This window comes from Pleurodeles waltl, chromosome 8, assembly GCF_031143425.1.
Source record: "Pleurodeles waltl isolate 20211129_DDA chromosome 8, aPleWal1.hap1.20221129, whole genome shotgun sequence".
NCBI lineage: Eukaryota > Metazoa > Chordata > Amphibia > Caudata > Salamandridae > Pleurodeles > Pleurodeles waltl.
Window position 1 is genome coordinate 126,906,860 of NC_090447.1, and position 21,232 is coordinate 126,928,091.

Below are 21,232 nucleotides of genomic sequence, written 5' to 3' on the forward strand. Positions count from 1 at the left end.
GGCAGCATTTACTTCAATCAGCGCAGCACAATTTGTGTTGTATTTTCCTTCTGTGCAGCAGGAGCCAGGGAAAAAAAAGCACTTCATGTCCAAAATAAAATCAAGTTCTCTTGAGGCACACGATTCAGTCTGTCACTGTTAGGATTTGGAAGTTGGGTTCCAAACGTCATATGTGTTCACCAAAGCACTGAAAGACGGTGCAGAGACCTATGCTAAATCCACACCTGTAAAATACTTTCATTTGCACTCGAAACCTGATGAGGGTACTGAGCTTGGGGCAAGCCAGTTTGCTATTTTTATTGTTGTCATGTATTTTGTAGAGCGATGTCACGAAAAAATATGACAACACGTGGATGATGTGAATGGCTGTGATTAAATCTGAGATGGTTTCAGATCTCAGAGCAGAGCGTTTATGGATATATTTTTTCTTCTTTTTTCACATGGGAGCATAGCATCCCCTCTGCCCCAAGTAAGAGAGGGAACTGATGAGACAAGATAGCACAGACATCCATGGTTTCGCACTTCACACCGGGTACCTGTTAACGTACGTCGACACTCCTCACTTAAATTCCTCACAAGGGAAAAAAAGTACAAGAAACAGTAAGTTTCACTGTGATCACACGATAGCAAAAACACCTTCTGTTCATTGGTGTGAAGGCCAAAATATTAAGAGGGAAAAAAGGAGATGTTGCATGAATTACAGTGCAACCAGATATCTTCTTTTTCTTTTGTTCGCTTTGTCCATTAAAAAAAAAAAAAGATTGAGTACAACACAGTCAGGTAAGTGGCCACAAAAGTAGCGGTCTTTGGCAAGAAGTCAATACAAGGAACCTCTATGTCACCTTTTGCCCATTTCGCTCTGTCTCATAAAGTGGATGTTGTTGGCGCTGTCCGACAGTTCTGAGTACTGCTCTACTGAAATTACAAAGTAGCCATCATAGCCCTGAACGCGTCCCGTGTTTAGCAACTGTTGTTTCTCCCCTTCTGTCCATGAGCGGAGACCCTCCTCCCCATCCCGCAGTCTCTGCTGCTCCCTGGACCAGGACTGGGTTATAGCCCGCTGCCTGGCCAGCTCCAGGACGCGGGCCTTCTCTTCATCCAATGTGGTCCCATAGCGTGTGTTCAGACAAAGAGCGCCATGCTGGAGGTGGATGTCCGTGTAGCGTCTAGTCCTTCCACCAACAACTGTGTTGATCTGGGAAACAGTGACGTTCACTCCATTCTCAAGGGTTCTTCTACCCCCGGTGAGTCCCAGGATCGCCAAGTCGCCATCTGAGGGCCCTTGTTTCACGAAGTAGTGCGTATCTATGCCCTCAATGGTGAAATGGAGGTTCTCCAGGTAGTTGGCATTGTTCAAAATGGCGGCAATCCTCCTTCCGTCCTCATTGGCCACACTGATGATGTCGGTGGTTACTCGGCCATCTTTCAAAGCAAATTTTACCCCCTTGCCAAAGACAGAGCCTCCAGCTGCAAACTTGAAGTTGCGGTTGTCCTGCTGGCAGCCAGCGATGCTGGAGCTGTACATCTGATCAAACCGCTCCAGGGTGACAAATGCCTTGAGCTGCTTCTGAACTTCACACTGTACTCCCAGGATGGCCTAGTAAACACAAAGTAAGAATAATAGATTAAAAATGGCAATACCAAAACAAAACTATTTTAAAAAATCACAGCGCCCCATGCAATAATCAAAAAATGTTAAGGACATTCTTGCGATTTTTTTTTTTTTAATGGATCATATAGGCCTAAACTGTGAAATATAAAATAAATGTATTTGCATTAACATGTTTTATATTTGGTTTTCTCTTTTAATAGTGGGGGAATAACGCTAGCCAGGCCCACTGGATCATATGTATTACCAATGCAGTCAAACAGACAGCTCCCTGCCTATTATTAAAAGACTATTGTCACTCCTATTTAAGTTACTCGGTTGCCATCAAATGCGTACTTGCCTTCTCATAATTTTAGCAGCCATGGGCCACTCAGTGTTTCTGCCTTTTCACGGTAGAAGCCGAGTTTCTTCAAATTTAAACTTTGTTAATGAGCAAACGCAATCATCTTTTAATTTTTATTGCCGGAGGGGAGACATGAGATACATCTTATCCATCTAAAGTGAAGGATTAATGTAAAGAAAAGTCTTTAAACTTAAGACGAAATTCTTATACTAGGAGAGTAGCATGTGGTTGGACTGGAGCTGTGTTGAACCTAGACTGTAAAATAACATACTTGTTTCAAATAGATTCACAGAGGACATACGTGTTGTTAGAGGATGAGGCAAGCATTGGGGTGATAGGAACACATCTCAGAAAACTGTCCCTCAAGAATTCCATTTCTACTCTTGGCAGGTGGGAGAAAATATTACACTTTACTCAAACACTCATGAACCTCAGGCTTCCTGGAATGGTCCCAGACTGCCTCGCACAGTAGCAGGTAGGCTCAAGATAAGCACATTCATGTGTTTATTCCTTTGTTAGGGGATGAAGATACATATGTACTAGCCATAGCCCTGGGTCATCTTCCGCCTCCACAAATACACACAGCGTGCGGTGCAATCTACATGTGAGCAGGTGCTTGAGCATCCTGTACATCTTGGTTTACCATCTTTGCAAGCACAAGGGAGGGCCTGTGTTGCCATAGGTTTGGAAAAGCACAATGGCCACTCATCTACCTTACGTTAGGACAATCCAGTACTTAAGAACACATATAACTAGTGTGACACACGGGCGTGAACCCAAACACTCCAAACTGAGAGTTCGGGACCTTAATCAGGAGGCCAAGCACAACTCTCTGTTAGGATTACTCTATATGTTCCGTTATAGAGCATGGTACTTACATGCGTGTCATTTTGCCATTATAGAGCGTGGTTTTGTGAGAGTTTGCCTGATGGCTGCAACCAAGCGCCTCAAAGGCTTCATTCATATTCCGCCGAAATAGGTCTACCATCATGGATGGGCCGGCAACCAGTGCTCATAAGCATATGTAAACTAAGGGGCAGGGCTATAGCCATTGACTTGTGAGCGTTTCGCACAAAGGTAACCCTTGGTTAATCAGGCAACCTTCTCAAAAACTGCTAATCTGCTTTAGAAAGGCAACTGCACATTTAGAGCCAGACACTCTTTTCCATGTAAATATGCGTGACAAAAATGTGGTTCAGAAACATTGCTAAAATCGGAATGCAACAATGTATGCAAATGAGGGCATCCGAAAACGTGGTACAAGGAAACATAATTGAACAAGCATGCCTAATTGGGAGCTTACGGCTGTCTGGGATAATGTTTTAAAATACTGCATGAGGCGGGCAACTATAACACTCAATTCTCATTCTCTCTAGGGGTTTTTGAGGTTTCTTCCGTGCTCCCCCAAAAAATCCTTTAAAAACAGGAGGTCAAATTATTTATTTGTAGCACTCATTTCCAAATAAATTTCCACAGTTTTAACAAGCAGCTACAACCTGTGATTCAGGGACTGCCACAGTGGGCAGGAGAAACATTTCATTTCTGTGCTCATAAAACACCCTGTGTCTCTTCTTCGGGCCTACATGGACTCCAGGACCCTCAAACTACTGAGATCTGCATGCAGTCCCTTGACCCCTGGCCACAGGGTTCTTCCCGGAGACCCGTGTGCAAGCCAAACCTTGAAGATAGGTGCCAGGGTACCTTGATCCTTGCTACCGTGAAAAATAAATGCATTAAATTATTACATCCTCATTTCTCTTTTTCAGGAACATGAGCGGATATGGGCTAAAGCAACATCGACCGAAGACCCCCCTTGGTGCCCCCACCTGATGTCCTCACTTCATCTCCAGTAGACCTGCAGCAATGCGCTATTGATGGGTTCGATCGGGTCCTGCGCCTGCTTGCTTCTGGACGAACAATCACAGGTTACCTATCGACAGATCACTCAAGGCTCTGCACATGGGATGCCTCAGAAACAGCACGTTCGGACTGACAACCTCCAGCTCTTCTGATTATGCACGCTCCCATGGACGTCTCTAATTGAATACTGGACCTTTATCAACTGAGTGAGTTCAACTGACCTTACACTGGCATTGTGTACCTGTGGGAGGAGAGCTGTCACGCTGGTTATGTTTGAGAATGCCCATGGGGTCAGGTGGGCTCCTACAGATCAGTGGCGCTTGTGGCGTGTTGCGTAGATTAGTGTTTCGACCAACAGGCACTGGGGAAAGAGCTGCTACATGGTGTTCTACAGACCTTATTTCTTTCAAAATATTTTTTCAAATTACACAGTGCCAGGATAGGGTGGCATTTGGCCGCCATGGACACCAGGCTACTAATTTTAGAGAGATTTTTTAATACTACCAATTACATTTATAATTTTAGTATCTTAAAGCAAGACTATAAACTATATTATCTCTACTAATGTGGATAGCGAAGTTGGTGTATTCTAGGATTTTCATTTGATGGGACTACAATTCTGGTAAAGACAGTGACCCTATTATCTGCCTTCCTTGCAGCCAGTGGTCGACTCATGCGGGAATCCGGATGCTTTATCTCTCTCAACAGCCAGAAAGAAAGGTTGGACCCTGTAAAATGTTGTTAATGTTTTAGTAATCTACAGTAACGAACAAGTGGATGCTCCAAATGATGGGGAAATGCAACGTGCACAGAGACAGGGGCAGAAGTTAAAATCAGTTCTTTGAGAGTGTGTTCAATTGTCACACCACAAATTGAAAGAGTCACCAAAATCTTCCGTTATGTTATCAGCATCTGTGTAGCACAGTTCCACCAGTAGTATAGCTCTACAGCACGTTTGGAGTCTGTGCACCTTTTACGTGCAATTTTGGGATATTCACTGATTGGCAGTGTTTTTTGCCACTCTTTGCTCTTAATTTGCACTTTGTATTGTGAGGTTGCACGTTCATTCCTTTCCAAAAAGTTGTGGGATGAGTACAATGAATTGTTTATAGATCCTCCTTGAGGCAGAAGGGCAGTGTTCGACACATGGGTGTAGTACACCATATACAGCGGTCCATGATGCAAACATGTCCAGGTTTAGCTCTGTATTCTGGTATTTGCATCAGTAAGTTGTCTTTCAGGTAGTAATAGGCTGCAATAGATCTGCAAACATGGCTAACTTTCAAGGAAGTTCGCAAAAGAGAACTCGCTGGCAATATTCTCCTCCTTATGGTCGTACGTGACCTTCCAAAACACAAGCCCCTTTAATTGAAACACTCCACCAACAGTTCCCAGTTATCACTTACTAATCACAATTTGAATTACACATCCCTATCAATACACATGTTTGTGCATTTAGCAAATCATGTGCTATTTTACCACAATTCTCCAGGGAAACTATTATTGAGGTCTAGTATTTATAAAGTGCAGGGGGGGGACGCAGTACTGTGAAGGTGACTTGAGATGCTACAGCATCCAGGTCAGGCAGGAGATTGACAAATTTCTATGTATGATTTGGAAAAGAGAAGAAAGTTAGGTGGTGGGGACAGGAGTGGAGTAGGTGGAATTGGAAGGGTGGTCTTGGAGCTTGGCTGCGGGCTACAATCCTGCTGAGGTGGCAGAACCTCTTACCTGGGTGAAACACCCACCATGTGTAAAGATGATCTGTGTATGGAAAGGGACTTTACACTGAAAGTAGTTTTGCTGACACGGCAGGTACACTTTTGGCTAAACTGCTTAATGCTGGGTAACCTTATTATTATTGCTTCTTTTTAGCTCCTACTGGGGCTTTGCTGTTTGTTCCTAGATCCAAGATGCTCCGGTGTCCGTCCACTTGCATATTATCATAGTTAATAATAACAACAACAATAATATTAACAACAACAACAATGCCCGGTCTACTAAGCAACAAGCACTATCCAACCAAGAACACCTTGGGAAAAGCTTGAACAATTTGACGCCCAGTCTACACCACTCCATTTATCAAACATCCAAGCACAACCGAGGATCCCTTCTGAAAACCATCAACAATTTAACAGTGGTCTACACCATCCAGGATGGTCCAACCAATAATACCTTCCACAAACCATGACCAATGAATACTCAGTTGATTCAGTAAATGGCACTTCCAAATCAGGAATACTTTCCAGGAATGATGAACAATTTGATACCCAGTCTATAATCCCCAGAATATTCAACATCTAGCTCGGGTCAACCAAGAATATCCTCCGAAAACCATGAACAATGTAACACCCAATCTTTTCAACATCTAACACTATCCAACCAAGAACACCTTTCGAAAACCATGATCAATGGCTTGTCTGGGTTTCGTGTACCATTACCAGAATGGGAAGACAGTATCCGAAACATACCTTCACCAGAACCCATGGTCAGGTCTACAAAGAAAATGTCAGATTCATTTTCAAAGGCTCCCAAAGCCAACACGGAGTACTCCCAGGCCATATTAATGGCAGAAAGTGTGCTTTCCATATCGCAATGACTCAACAAACACTTGGCGTACCCTACCCTAGGAGGTACGGATGATCCTGAAATGTCAGAAGTGACTTTTTGACATTGAGCTACAAGTGCCCATCAGAAAAAAACCAAGGGGAAATCCACTGATTAAATAATATACCAATAGAAACCTCAAAAAATGAACAACCAGTTAAAAGACCCAACTACAATAAACCAGAATAGCCTCAAATGAAGCTTATTAAACATTAAAAAACACACACTATAACTGAATCGAGTCAAAAGCTTTTCTACCTTGACAACTGGAATTTCAGCAGCGCTGAGCTCTATTAAAAAAATAAAATAATAAGACAACCAGCTGAGGAACAACTGAATGTGCAGCCAAAAAAAGAACTGTGTATTTCTTGAATTCGCATTGAATAAACACTATACATAAACCCAAGCGAAGGCGAATGCAACTAACAATAGAGATGTAGCAGGTGTAGACAGATTACAGAAATTGCAGCAAAAGCCAACCTAGGGAAAATTGCTTTCTTTTTACAATGAATTATTGTGCATTGCAATTTGCATGCTTTCAGGCAATAATCAAAAAAATAAATTACAGGTCTGCAGAGTACACTGGCGCCAAAAACACAGGCCTTGCATTAAAATTGTATTGCTCCAGTTTCTTCCCAACCTCTCAGTGTCACAAACAAAAAACTGCAGATTAGAGATTGCTGTTATTTCGAGGATTAGTGGCATTTTGATATATAATATTGCACCTATTGTGCCACCGAATCAGACATATAAACGGATATTAAAGAGGAAATCAGACCAGCTATTTGGATATCCTGGCATCCACCTCAATATCTGAAATATGAATTGTGATTCGTTTACAAATGCAGAGCTTGGATTATTCTCTATTGGCTACCCCGGGCAGGGTGGAATTTCATTTTTTCAAATACTGACACATCGGATGGGGAATATTTGCCTTTGGTGCCCGCCTTCAGTACTCTGCTCTGGCTTGCGAAAAAAGTGAATTATCGATGACATGCAATGGCTCCTCGTACTGCACGGCACTGCTGCCCCAAGGTATCTCACCCCCACTAGAGGCTTGTGTCCTGTAGCACTTTTCTAGTCATTGAGTGGACTGATAAGTACAAATGGGCCATAATCCAGCTACAAAAAATGCATTTGAATGGTCTATGGATCACTGGATTCATAAAACAAAAACAGCCAGCAAGGACACTCAGTGGGTTGCTGTGCCTGTTGCAGAGCTTTTTTCACAATCTGCAGGTCTCCAGGGGGAATCCAGGTACTGCCTTATGTCCTTCTGAGTTCAATAAACTGTACAGCATGGAGTTGGGAACACGTGTCTGTGATGTATGACCAAAATGCAAAACTATCAAGCTAAGGCTAAGCACATTACTGTTTCTATCCCTAAAGCTGTGCATCTTTCTTTTTTTTTTTAAATGCTTTGAGACCAGCAGCACGCAAGATCGATTTACGATGGACATTCCCTAGTTAGTGTAAATCAATATAAGCATTTCTGGATGGACCAATTGCTGAAGTATCTATTTGTTTATGGTCTAAAGAGCATAGTTCTAAGCAGCTATACATCTAAATTTATTATAATAGAGCAACCTTTCAAATAGTTTGTTAAATTCAATACTCTCTGCTGGTGAAAATTGTACATTTTTATGAGGCCACAACCAGTGATTTAGTCCAGTGTGATTTGTCCAGCTTTGAAACGCCTGGCCAAGCTCTTAGTCATTTCCTACTTTCAGATCAAGGTTATGATAATCTCAGAACTAAGTGCTACCTTGATTGACTCAAACATAGCTGCCCAAAAGGCATGTCCTTGCACACTTAATAAAACATGTGGTAGAGTACACTGGAGTAGTTTACATTTGCAGTATCTGTCATCTCCTTACAACCCTGGGGTAGTATCACAGAACGTGCATCGGGAGCATTACAGAAGGGGTCTCAGATGCTTGTATGGTACTGTCTGTAATACTGATAGCACTAGCACACATGTAGCTCTAGAGCTTTAATCGTAGGGCGCTTGCTCATGTGAGTGTAGTCCATGCAAATGGCTGCATCACTTGGCCTCCGCTCCCACGCTGTATTACCAATGCAGGTGCAGATGCAAACATGGTGCTTTGGATGCGCACTGAAAGTGAACCACAAAAAGGTGGCACACTCTCAGTGCGTCCCCTAAGGGCAGCTCTCTCAAGGGGCTAAAGCGGATCCCATGGACCCCCATGACTTCCCCATCCAGGCAGGTGCAGTCGCTCACTGCACCTGCCTGCAAGGAGACGTCTCTCCCCTCTTCAAAGTGCACGCAGTTTGCCCCCTACACAGAGAAACACCAAGCGGCTTTGAAGCAGCTGCTCCGTTTGTCACTGAATGCGCTGGCCCTATGAGTGCATACGTTTGAGGCTGCCCTGAGGGAAGCGCATTTATCACAATAGATCACACTTTCCCTGTTGGCGCCCAATACACCTGTTTAATGGTATGCCGAGGTGCAAACAGCGAATGTGCATCCTATTTGTAGTACAGGCTCTGATGATTACCCCCGTATATACAGTTTATATATATATTTTTTTTAAATAAAAGGTTCTTGGCTAACACCTTACATAAAAATGTACCCAGCATATCTCAGTGAAGACCTTCCACCTCTCCCCTTAATGAACACAAATGGGCCCGTATTACATATAGTGTGCGCTGTCCTTGTTTTAAACCATGGTGCACCTTATGCAGGTTCGCCAGCTGGAAACAAGGACCGCGATCCCTATATAATCAAGGCGCTGCCCATGGGAAGAGGCGAACAGGTGCTGCCCTAGGGCCAGCTCATTTGGTGAGATACAGTGTGACTGCTTCAAAGCCGCTGTGTATTTCTCTGTGCAGTCGGCAACTCCAACACCACTTTAAAATGTGGTTTGTGATCCCCTGCAGGCGGGTGCAGTGTGTCTGCATCCACCTGCAGGGAAATGTCTTGGGGGTGGTCCCCTGGGACCCCTCTTCTCCCTTCCAAAGAAGTGCCCTTTGTGGCAGGGAGGGGCTGGGAGGGAGGGGGCACTGTCATTGTGCAATATTTTGTTGAACACTTTCAGTGCACCTCCTAAGCAAGTGCTTGCCTCATGCTAGCGACAGTAATACGATGCCGGCGCAGAGGCAAAGTGATTCTCTCATTTACACGTGCCGCGGTGAAGTATTACAGCAGGGACTGCACAAGCGTCTGGGTGCCCTTCTCTAATACCGTAGTGCACCCTGCGGGCACAAAAAGTGGGCACCCACGCACGTTGTGCCCCTAGGGCACTATGCGTAACATGGCCCCTGGTTTAACTAGTGTTGTCATTGAGGGAATGAGCGTTGCTATTGCTGTATTATGACTTCATGCGTATTGATTGGGATGCACTGAAGATCTGCAGGCCCTGATTTGTAGTGAATGTTAAACTACAGTTATGAGGTTTGTAGGAAGTTGGCTCTGTATGTGCTATTTCAAAGTAAGGAATAGCATGCACAGAGTCCAAGGGTTCCCTTTAGAGGTAAGATAGTGGCAAAAAGAGATAATTCTAATGCTCTATTTTGTGGTAGTGTGGTCGAGCAGTAGGCTTATCAGAGGAGTAGTGTTAAGCATTTGTTGTACACACACAGGCAATAAATGAGGAACACACACTCAGAGACAATTCCAGGCCAATTGTTTTTTTGTATAGAAAAATATCTTTTCTTAGTTTATTTTAAAAACTACAGGTTCAAGATTTACAAGTAATACTTCAAATGAAAGGTATTTCATGTAGGAACTTTAGGAACTTTGAATTAGCAAAATAGCACATACAGTTTTCACATAAATGACATATAGCTATTTTAAAACTAGACACACTGCAATTTTCAACAGTTCCTGGGGGAGGTAAGTGTTTGTTAGTTTTTGCAGGTAAGTAAACCACCTACGGGGTTCAAGTTTGGGTCCAAGGTAGCCCACCGTTGGGGGTTCAGAGCAACCCCAAAGTTACTACACCAGCAGCTCAAGGCCGGTCAGGTGCAGAGGTCAAAGTGGTGCCCAAAACGCATAGGCTTCAATGGAGAAGGGGGTGCCCCGGTTTCAGTATGCCAGCAGATAAGTACCCACGTCTTCGGAGGGCAGACCAGGGGGGTTTTGTAGGGCGCCGGGGGGGACACAAGTCAGCACAGAAAGTACACCCTCAGCGGCACGGGGCGGCCAGGTGCAGTGTGCAAACAAGCGTCGGGTTCGCAATAGAAATCAATGGGAGACCAAGGGGTCTCTTCGGTGATGCAGGCAGGCAAGTGGGGGGGCTCCTCGGGGTAGCCACCACCTGGGCAAGGGAGAGGGCTACCTGGGGGTCGCTCCTGCACTGGAGGTCGGATCCTTCAGGTCCTGGGGGCTGCGGGTGCAGAGTCTTTACCAGGCGTCAGGTCTTTGAAGCAGGCAGTCGCGGTCAGGGGGAGCCTTGGGATTCCCTCTGCAGGCGTCATTGTGGGGGTTCAGGGGGGTCAATTCTGGCTACTCACGGTCTCGTAGTTGCCGGGGAGTCCTCCCTGTGGTGTTTGTTCTCCACAAGTCGAGCAGAGGGCGTCGGGTGCAGAGTGCAAAGTCTCACGCTTCCGGCGGGAAACGTGTGTTGTTTCAAAGTTGCTTCTTAGTTGCAAAGTTGCAGTCTTTGGGGAACAGAACTGCTGTCCTCGGGAGTTCTTAGGGCCAGATGTAGCAAAGGTTTTTCCCCATTCTGTGTCTATGGGAAAAAGTGTTTGTACATATGGCCCTTAGTCCTTCTAGATGCAGGGTAGTCCTCTGAGGCTTCAGAGGTCGCTGGACCCTGGGGGACGCGTCGCTGTTGCAGTTTTTCTTGAAGTGGGGAGACAGGCCGGTAGGGCTGGGGCCAAAGCAGTCGGTGTCTCCGTCTTCTCTGCAGGGCTTTAGGTCAGCAGTCCTTCTTCGTCTTCAGGTTGCAGGAATCTGAGTTCCTAGGTTCTGGGGAGCCCCTAAATACAGAATTTAGGGGTGTGTTTAGGTCTGGGGGGTTAGTAGCCAATGGCTACTAGCCCTGAGGGTGGCTACACCCTCTTTGTGCCTCCTCCCTGAGGGGAGGGGGGCACATTCCTATCCCTATTGGGGGAATCCTCCATCTGCAAGATCGAGGATTTCTAAAAGTCAGAGTCACCTCAGCTCAGGACACCTTAGGGGCTGTCCTGACTGGCCAGTGACTCCTCCTTGTTTTTCTCATTATCTCCTCCGGCCTTGCCGCCAAAGTGGGGCTGTGGCCGGAGGGGGCGGGCAACTCCACTAGCTGGAGTGCCCTGGGGTGCTGTAACAAAGGGGGTGAGCCCTTGAGGCTCACCGCCAGGTGTTACAGGTCCTGCAGGTGGAGTTGATAAGCATCTTCACCCAGAGCAGGCTTTTGTTTCTGTCCTCAGAGAGCACAAAGGCCCTCACCACATGGGGTCAGAAACTCGTCTCTCAGCAGCAGGCTGGCACAGACCAGTCAGTCCTGCACTGAACAATTGGGTAAAATACAGGGGGCATCTCTAAGATGCCCTCTGTGTGCATTTTTTAATAAATCCAACACTGGCATCAGTGTGGGTTTATTATTCTGAGAAGTTTGATACTAAACTTCCCAGTATTCAGTGTAGCCATTATGGAGCTGTGGAGTTTGTTTTTGACAGACTCCCAGACCATATACTCTTATGGCTACCCTGCACTTACAATGTCTAAAGTTTTGCTTAGACACTATAGGGGCATAGTGCTCATGCACCTATGCCCTCACCTGTGGTATAGTGCACCCTGCCTTAGGGCTGTAAGGCCTGTTAGAGGGGTGACTTACCTATGCTATAGGCAGTGTGAGGTTGGCATGGCACCCTGAGGGGAGTGCCATGTCGACTTAGTCATTTTCTCCCCACCAGCACACAGAAGCTGGCAAGCAGTGTGTCTGTGCTGAGTGAGGTGTCCCTAGGGTGGCATAAGACATGCTGCAGCCCTTAGAGACCTTCCCTGGAATCAGGGCCCTTGGTACCAGGGGTACCAGTTACAAGGGACTTACCTGGGTGCCAGGGTTGTGCCAATTGTGGAGACAATGGTACATTTTAGGTAAAAGAACACTGGTGCTGGGGCCTGGTTAGCAGGGTCCCAGCACACTTCTCAGTCAAGTCAGCATCAGTATCAGGCAAGAAGTGGGGGGTAACTGCAACAGGGAGCCATTTCTTTACAAGGTTAAATGACCCACTAATCACTTTCCCCACAATACGAAAGCACTTCTTGAGGTGGCGTATGTGTGTATATGTATATTAATGACACCTGTCTATTCAGTGATGGAAATGCACAAACAGTTACAGGTGGTGTTATCAGACATACTCCACAATCATAAGCTTAGTGTTCAAGCAGATAACAAATGCTCCTTCAGTAGGCACTAACAACTGTGCGTCGAGCTCTATTGACAAGCTCGGAGTACAGTCTTTATCGCGGTCTGTATAAGAAGCACAATGATTGTTCGATTCGCTTGGATAGCCAGGCTGCATAGCTTTGATTTCTAGCCATTGATCCTGCCAGCGGTGGGTTGGGCAATCGCAGTACTTGTCGTCAGAGGTGGCCTTTGCTCAGTTAGCACCTTGGGCGAAATACAATTTTGCGCTCCTCTCCCACTTATCTTTAAATGTCAGTGTACTGGGAAAATGGCAGGTGTAAGGGGAAGTGAGAGAGGAACCAAGGAAAGGAGAAAACAGATTCTACAACATTGTTTACAACACTTTTCTTGAGCGCCAGGTTGGCGGGAGACTGTTGCAGGTTGCGCTTGCACCACTTTGGAGGTCGGCGCCCTGGGCGTTGGCCCAACTCGCCCAATATTAAAGCCAGTCCTGCTTGTCGTATGTGCAGCCAGCAGAAATATGTTAAAATGACAAAATCCCGGTGCTTTTCTTCAGTAATGGGCAGCTCTCAAACAAGTTGCATCATTTTGGAGTCTCTGTTTTAATTTTGTGCAACAAGAGGACGCCTTCAACAGAACCTGTGCCACCCCCGGCATGGGATATAGAAGCGTGAGCTCGGGCAATGACTTGGTGGTTCAACAAGACAAAAGGGACTAATGAAACTGCAATCAGGTAATGATGCTGGGTAACCTGCCAGAGGTCGGTAGAGCTGCTGAAGTCCCCCCGCTGGCGAACAACTTGTTCAGCAAATAAATTAGCAACAGCTTCTGAGGCCCCGGGAGAAGTGTGCCACAAAAAATATTAAGATTTTCAATTGTAAGTCAGATGCGGTGGGAGGTTTAGATGCTGAAAGCAACACAACAAGGCTTCAGAGAAACACCTCAGATTGCCAAGTGCAGTATGCTTAAGAAGAGTCTGGCTTTTTTGTTAGGACTTCACTAAACTAAACCTCACAACCTACGAGTAAATTAGCAATGCATGAAGCAGCATGGCAGTTTCAAAGACAATTAGCTGCCATAATTAGGAAGCAAGAATAATATCCCAAATACATTTCAGTAAGCCATGATACACTGTCTGCAGCCCAAAACGTGGATGATGCTTTGTAATCCAGAGGTACAAAGAGAAAAAAAAGTACAAGACCCTTCACCTTCAATCAATCATATGGCATACCCTAACAATACTGCATTGGTACCTAGGTGGGGTCATTAGCATTTTAGGCTGCTAAGTGGACAGGGTCATCTGGTGGTTAGTCTGACTTGGCAAAGAGATATCTGCAACCAATTAATGGATGCAGGAAGTGAAAAATTTGTAGCTGTAAATTAGACCGAGGGATGCCAGGACAATGGGCTAAATTGAGGAACTGGGGGATTCTAAAGGAACCTCAGGAGGTGGGCCTTTAAATGTTATCTGAAGGTGTTTAATGTGGGCTACGTTCTTCAGTCCAGTGGCAAGACGCTATAAAAGGTTCTAACTGCTCCAATTTTAGGTGGTGTGCTGAGAAGTTCCACACTCACTTTACATACCACCTACATCTTCTCAATCACATGTGCACCATCAAGACCCCCAATCCTTAACTGGACCTTCTTTTCTTACTGACCAACCCCATTCATGCACTCACCCTCGGAGGTAGCCTCAGGAGTACGTCATTTCACCGCACTGCTACTCGGCCACCTCCCCTCGGAGTTCTCTCTGACCTACACGCGGGTCACAGCCTCTTCCCATCATGCAAAATGGCACCACTTGTGTTTCCTTCCACTTACTCACTCCTAGGGGTCAAGCATGATTAGAACAGCAGCAGCGTGTATCGCCTCAACTTGCATTGTCTTCCTCTCCCTAAAGAGCACCAATCAGCCTTTTAAAACGAGGCATGCTCTTTTTTGGTTTAAAGGTCCAGACAACGCCGGCATGCTCACATGGTCTACTTCTGCCTACACCGTTGTTAGCTAAGAAGGGGTGCTTCTTTTGGCACTGATGTTGGCACGGGATACTTATTCTACAGGTATACACTATTTACAAGTGCATACTGTATAGACGTATGTATGTACATATAAAGTATACAAGGCCTGATTGGCGGATGGGTTACTCCGTCACAAAAGTGGCGGATGTCCTGCCTGCCGTATTATGATTCCCATAGGATATAATGGGATCGTAATACGGTGGACGGGATATCTGTCACGTTTGTGACAGAGTAACCCAATCTGCTAAACTCTAAATCAGGCCCTAGTATGAAGGTGAGATAAGCCGGGAACAGGATGCTTCTGTTGTTGATGATGTCTTGCTCTTGACAATAAAAAGCTTCTTAGTACTACTGCTGCATGAAGTGTCCGGTAGAGTCGACTCCACTTCACGCAGGAAAGGCCCGTCTTCATATTGTACGCAGTTCTTTGGAGTCATGTGGCCCACTCAGCCAATCCTGGTTTTCTAGCCAACATCAGCATGCATTATGGATAGCACAGTTTTCCTTTTCAGATTTTAATCATGGGTTTAAATATCCCAGCACGCAAAGTCATGTTGGACTGAAACCCACAAGTGGATAAACAGGTCAAGAAGGACATGTGACCGCTGGAGAGCTGTGGCAGTCCAACTTGTTTTACCAGACTGCTTTTGTGATACAGGTTGTGAAGGACCCCCAAACCCCCCTTTGTATTTTTGTAGGTTGGGATCAGTCTTTTCAGTGCTAAGGGGGCTGACACTGAATTCTATTTCTGACAGCATCAGCTCCAATCACTGATGATCATTGGAGTAACGGTGGCATATCCGGCATCTTGAGAAATCTTTCAGGAATCGCTTGCTGTCACTGTTCAATTCTTGAATGAATGAGTCCATGCTCCTGTTATTAGTTCTGAAGACCAACCAGGAAAGGCTTCAAAGGAGATTTTCTTTTTAATTTTTTACCTAACAGCAAACACAAGGATCAGGACAAGCCAGGGTTGTCAACCAACAAGCCCAAAGAGATGTTTAATTCATCACCGAAATCCCCTGCCGCGATGCAACTTCAAAGCAAAAGGTTTCTAGATTGAGCCTGATTCGCCGCCCAACACCTCCTCCAAATACATCAGAGATCATACCACTTGTAAATCAGTTTCTGCTTACCTACACCACTGCATTCACAAATTAAAGTGACAAACACGCCAAACATTCACATGTATACAAACCACACAAGGTTGCTTCTGCATGTATGCAGCATGTCTCTGAGTGTACAACACAACATGAAGAAGGTACTCAGCTGTGCCATCGCCCTTAGTCATATTCAGTTCTGTCACTACGTGCACACACAATCCCAATTCCTACCCACAGGACTAGATGTCTATAGTAATTTATGGATATTTAATCTTGTGTTTAATATTGATCTTTGCTGCTTGTTGAGAATCACAGTATGCGGCAGCGGGTGAGCTCTTACTGAGCAGACCAGAGTCTCTCTGTCCGAATGAATATCAGGAATAGCCTGGAAGAACTTTAGCATCCTCTTGGCAGGATGGGATACCAGACATGTGTGACACTGGTGACAGAGGCCAAACGGGACTCTTCTGCTAATCCTCTGTTAACAGGAAATTTAGAATTTAGAATTCATTGATATTTTATTTCTCTTTGAAAAACTGTACCCAATGCAAACTCAAGATCACACTGCGGGTCAGAGACAAGCTGGCATGGCATACGTAGTGTTGCTTGTATCAGTGCCCATGGATGGAGAACCTCATTTGTTGTAATATCGAAGATGTATCACAGATCTGCTAATGGGTAAGGCGTAGATGGACAATTGGCCGTGTAGGTTGGTCCAGAGTTTGCAACTGATGTTAGGTGCGGAGTGTCAGTGAGTGGCATGCCCTACTATTTAAAAGCATTGTCGCTCAGAATCTGTAGCCAGGATTCCTCACCATTGCTGAGTACATTGCAGTACACAGGTATACGTTCCCAGCTAGGAGGCCCATCATACTCTTCAACTACAATACCAATGAGGCAGGGAATCTGCCCTAATCACGTATGCTGTCGTAATCAGGCTAGACTAGCACCGAGAGAATCTCTGCAATCAAGTCTACATTTCACACACACTTACCCTAAAAAACAGCGAGAAATTTAGAGCAAGTATCTGGGATTTAATGAACTTCAGTACCCCAATGATACCCCAATGCAGTAACCTCCAAGGGTCACTGGTAATAAAGAAGACCAGGAACACTAAGGGGCATATTTATACTCCGTTTGCGCCGGAATTGCGACGCAATTTCGACGCAAAACTAACTCCATATTTATACTCTGGAGTTAGACGCGTCTAGCGCCAAAGTACATGGAGTTTGCGTCATTTTTTAGCGTGGACACCTACTTTGCGTTAATGAGATGCAAGGCAGGCGTTCACGTCTAAAAAATCGACTCCGAGGCATGTGCGTCGGATTTATACTCCCGGGCAAAATTCACGCCCGGGAGTGGGCGGGTCAAAAAAAATGACATACGGCCACTTTTGTGCCGTTTTTTAGCGCCTGCAAGAGGCAGGCGTTAAGGGACCTCTGAGCTCTGAAGGAGCCCAGAGGTGCCCTCCCATGCCCCCAGGGACACCCCCTGTCACCCTTGCCCACCCCAGGAGGACACCCAAGGCTGGAGGGACCCATCCCAGGGACATTAAGGTAAGTTCAGGTAAGTGTTTTTTTTTTTTTTTGTGGTATAGGGGGGCCTGATTTGTGCCCCCCTACATGCCACTATGCCCAATGACCATGCCATTGGGCAAGGGGGCATGACTCCTGCCTTTGCTGCGAAAAAATTGCCTCAACCTGACTTGCCCCATTTCTTGACGCCCAAGCTCCATTTTCCCCTACGCCGGCGCTGCCTGGTGTACGTCGTTTTTTTTAACCACGCCTAAGGCCCATATTTATACTTTTTGACGCACAACTGCGCCAACGCAGTTGTGCGTCAAAATTTTTCCCGCCAGCTAACGCCATTCCAACGCGCCATGCAGGCGCCTTATTTATGGAATGATGTTAGCCGGCGCTATGGACTGGTGTGCGTCAAAAAAAATGACTCACACCAGGCAGCGCCGGCGTATGGGAAAATGGGGGTTGTGCGTCAAAAAATGGGGCCGGTCAGGTCTGAGGCAAAATTCAGGCCTCAAACCGGATTTGCGCCATTCTTTTTGACGCCCAACCTCCATTGACATGACTCCTGTCTTAGCAAAGACAGGAGTCATGCTCCCTTGCCCAATGGCCATGCCCAGGGGACTTAAGTCCCCTGGGCATGGTCATTGGGCATAGTGGCATGTAGGGGGGCCCAAATCAGGCCCCCCTATGCCACCAAAAAAATCTGAAAAAAATACTTACCCGAACTTACCTTTCCTTCCCTGGGATGGGTCCCTCCATCCTTGGGTGTCCTCCTGGGGTGGGCAAGGGTGGCAGGGGGTGTCCCTGTGGGCAGGGGAGTGCACCTCTGGGCTCCTTCCGAGCCCACAGGTCCCTTAACGCCTGCCCTGACCCAGGTGTTAAAAAACGGCGCCCATCAGGCTGTGCGTCGTTTTTTAAGGCCCACCCCCTCCTGTGCGTCAAAATGACGTCAGAGTATAAATATGGGGCACAGGCCTTAAAGTCATTTTTTGGAAGGGAACGCCTACCTTGCATATAATTAACGCAAGGCTGGTTCCCCCTTCCCAAAAATGACACACAGGGTGGAATTTTGACGCCTGCGGGTCGGACGTCAAAGTATAAATATGGGGCAGGGTTTGTGCCGATTGTGCGTCAAACTTTTTGACGCACATTCGGCGCAAACAGAGTATAAATATGCCCCTAAGCCACTTGTCGAAAGGAGTAAATTTACAGCTTCATGATCTCCATTGCCCCAGTGTACCCCTGATGCAGTAGCCACCAGGAGTCATTTGTAACTGAGAATATCAAGAACACTAGGGCGCTTGGCCAAGAAGTTCGGGTAAGCTCTATGGGTGTCAAGGAAAGATACTTAGAAGAGTAGAGTGTGGAAACTGTTTCTCAGAATTGCACTAAGCTTGAAGAAAGGGATCAAATGGATCTTGTTCTAGAAGTTCGAACCAACAGATTTCTTCGACAGCTTCTAGCTCAGGAGGCTGGATATTTCTGGCATGTTCTCTGTTGTCAGCTTTGGCCATGTGTTCGTCTTCTGTGTCTAACACTGCATACATACCCCATGGGTAGCAGAGTTGAAAATCACCAATGCTTCACACATTTGTACATAGAGCCAGTTCACATTCTGCTAGCCAAACAAAATATAAATACCAGTTATCAGAAAACAAGCAAGAAAGCCATGCATTAGTTAGACTTACAAAATAATTTATTTGAAGTATTCATTACTTTGTCAGGCAGGTTATCAATGAATCATTTATGAACTTCCCAAAAAATTAATAGGGAGACTGGCTTATTTCCAGATATTGTCTACTTGCCACAGATGTGTAGCATTCCTCTCAGTGAGGCTTAGATTTTACTACCACAGTCCGGTGCCTCGAGGGAACAAATAATAAAATAATACATGGTAAAACTAGTTCAGTTTCAGTCGGATGTTCCACAGACCTGACAGCCTAACCCAACATATGTTTCCTAGCTTGGCATGAATGGCACTGTGCCAATACAATTCTTAACAACTCTGCTCGAAAACCAGACACCTGAGGTGAAGGTGGGCAGATTTAGATTTGGTTGTGTAGTAGAGCGCTCCATATAATGGAGCTGGTCTGCACCTAACTCTCAGGAACTACTCAGACACACTTTATTGCTGTTCAATGTCTGCCAATAGAAAGTAAAACTCAGGTGCCCTTTGGGGTTTAGTGTGGTCGGGAAGATGCTGCTCTAAATGAGCTCATCACTGTGATAGACTTTGCAGGCAATAAATACAGGGACAGAGCACATTAGGCTGTGTCGCTGTAGGAAAGTCACTCTTACTGGCAAGGTTATCCCCACTTTTTGCCTGTTTATCAGTGTGCTTAGACTGCTTTACTGGGATCCTGCTAACCAGGACCCCAGTGATTGTGCTCTCTCCTCTAAATGTGGCTGCTTTGGTACCTTTACACCCCACAATTGGCATACTGGTGTACCCTGGCAAGTACCTAGTATATGGTACTTAGGTACCTAGGGCAATGGTACACCAGGGGTCCCCCATGGGCTGCTGTATGTATTATGCCACCCATGGGGGCATGTATAAACTGTGTCTGCTGGCCTGCCATTTGCAGCCTGCGTGAAAAGGTGCATGCACCCTTTCACTACTGGTCACTGAACCAGGTAACTGTAAGGATTCTGACCTCCTTCTGCTTGACCAGCTCAAGCAGGGGGAAGGCGGAACAAAGGATTTCCTGTGGAAGAGGGATGCAACCTCCTCTCCCTTGGAAATAGGTGTTACAAGGCGGGGAGGGGTAGACTCCCCAAGCCACCGGTTTGCTTTGAAGGGCACTTTTGGTGCCCTCCGTGCATAAACCGGTTTCCACAGTCCAGTAACTCCCGGTCCCTGCTCTGGCTCGAAACCACACAAAAGAAAAGGAGAGTGACCACTCCCCTGTCCATCACCACCCCAGGGTTGATTCCCAGAGCTCCTCCAGGTGGTCACTTGATTTTGCCATCTTGGAAATAAGATGGGCAGAGGCCCCTGGGAGCATCTTGTTGGTCAGGATAGGTAACTAACGTCAGTGACCCCCTCTGATAGGTGGTCAACCTGCAGAATGACCAAGCCCCCTGTTAGGGCTATTTAGGGACTCCCTTGCGGGTGGGTCCCCAGTTTCGGGATGCACGACTCTACCAGGACTCCTCTGCATTGACCTTTTCTGCTCCTGACCACCAGAACCGCAATTGGACTTCTCAGGAACCGGTGGTGGATCTGAGTAGTTCCCTTGGTCCTCGCAGCCTTCTGTCCAACTTGGGAGATGGTGAGCCGTTGCTTCTTCCTCCAGGTCAGAATCCCTGTGCACCGCAATTCTTGCAGCAACCATGGCTTGTTGGCTCCAGCTCCGAGGGATCTTCAGGCTCCAAGTAGCCCCGGCCTCCAGTACATCATCCCTGCAAGGACATTCTCCTCTCTGCTGTTCCAGCTATGTGGGTGTGCTGACTAGGCCTCACTGCAACTTACTGTGCCTGCTGCCTGTGGGTTGCCTGTGAGGGTTATGACTGATTCTACTGGCTCTACCGACTGCTTAGGGTCAGCCCAGACTCTCCTCCAAGGGTCAAGTCCCCTGGATGTTGCTAGTCCTCTTCAGCTCTGCAACGCCTCTTCTGCCTTGGTTTGCATTTGCCAAGGCTTGTTGGTGGTGTACCCGACTGCTGACCCGTCTGCGACCCGGTGACCGGCATGGGACATCTTCTGCACAACTCCAGGGATTCCTCTGCAGCTCCTGGTCTCCACAGCTGATCTTTATCTTCCATCGTTGACCCGGATCTTCACCCACAGGGCTCCTGCCCCACCTGGATACTCCTGCATGGACTGGACTCTATCCCCATCTTTTG

General features: G+C 46.3%; 1 protein-coding gene across 4 annotated transcripts in view; it reads right to left on the bottom strand.

The window, feature by feature from the left end:
• Positions 1-437: 437 nt before the first annotated feature.
• TENM4 (teneurin transmembrane protein 4) overlaps positions 438-21,232 on the bottom strand; it is a 1,476,030-nt gene continuing 1,455,235 nt past the window's right edge. For all 4 annotated transcript variants that reach the window (XM_069203936.1, XM_069203935.1, XM_069203934.1 and 1 more), the window contains one exon: positions 438-1,597. In XM_069203936.1, coding sequence (XP_069060037.1) covers positions 839-1,597 — 759 coding nt within the window. In that variant the 3' untranslated portion in view covers positions 438-838. The remainder of the gene's footprint in view (positions 1,598-21,232) is intronic.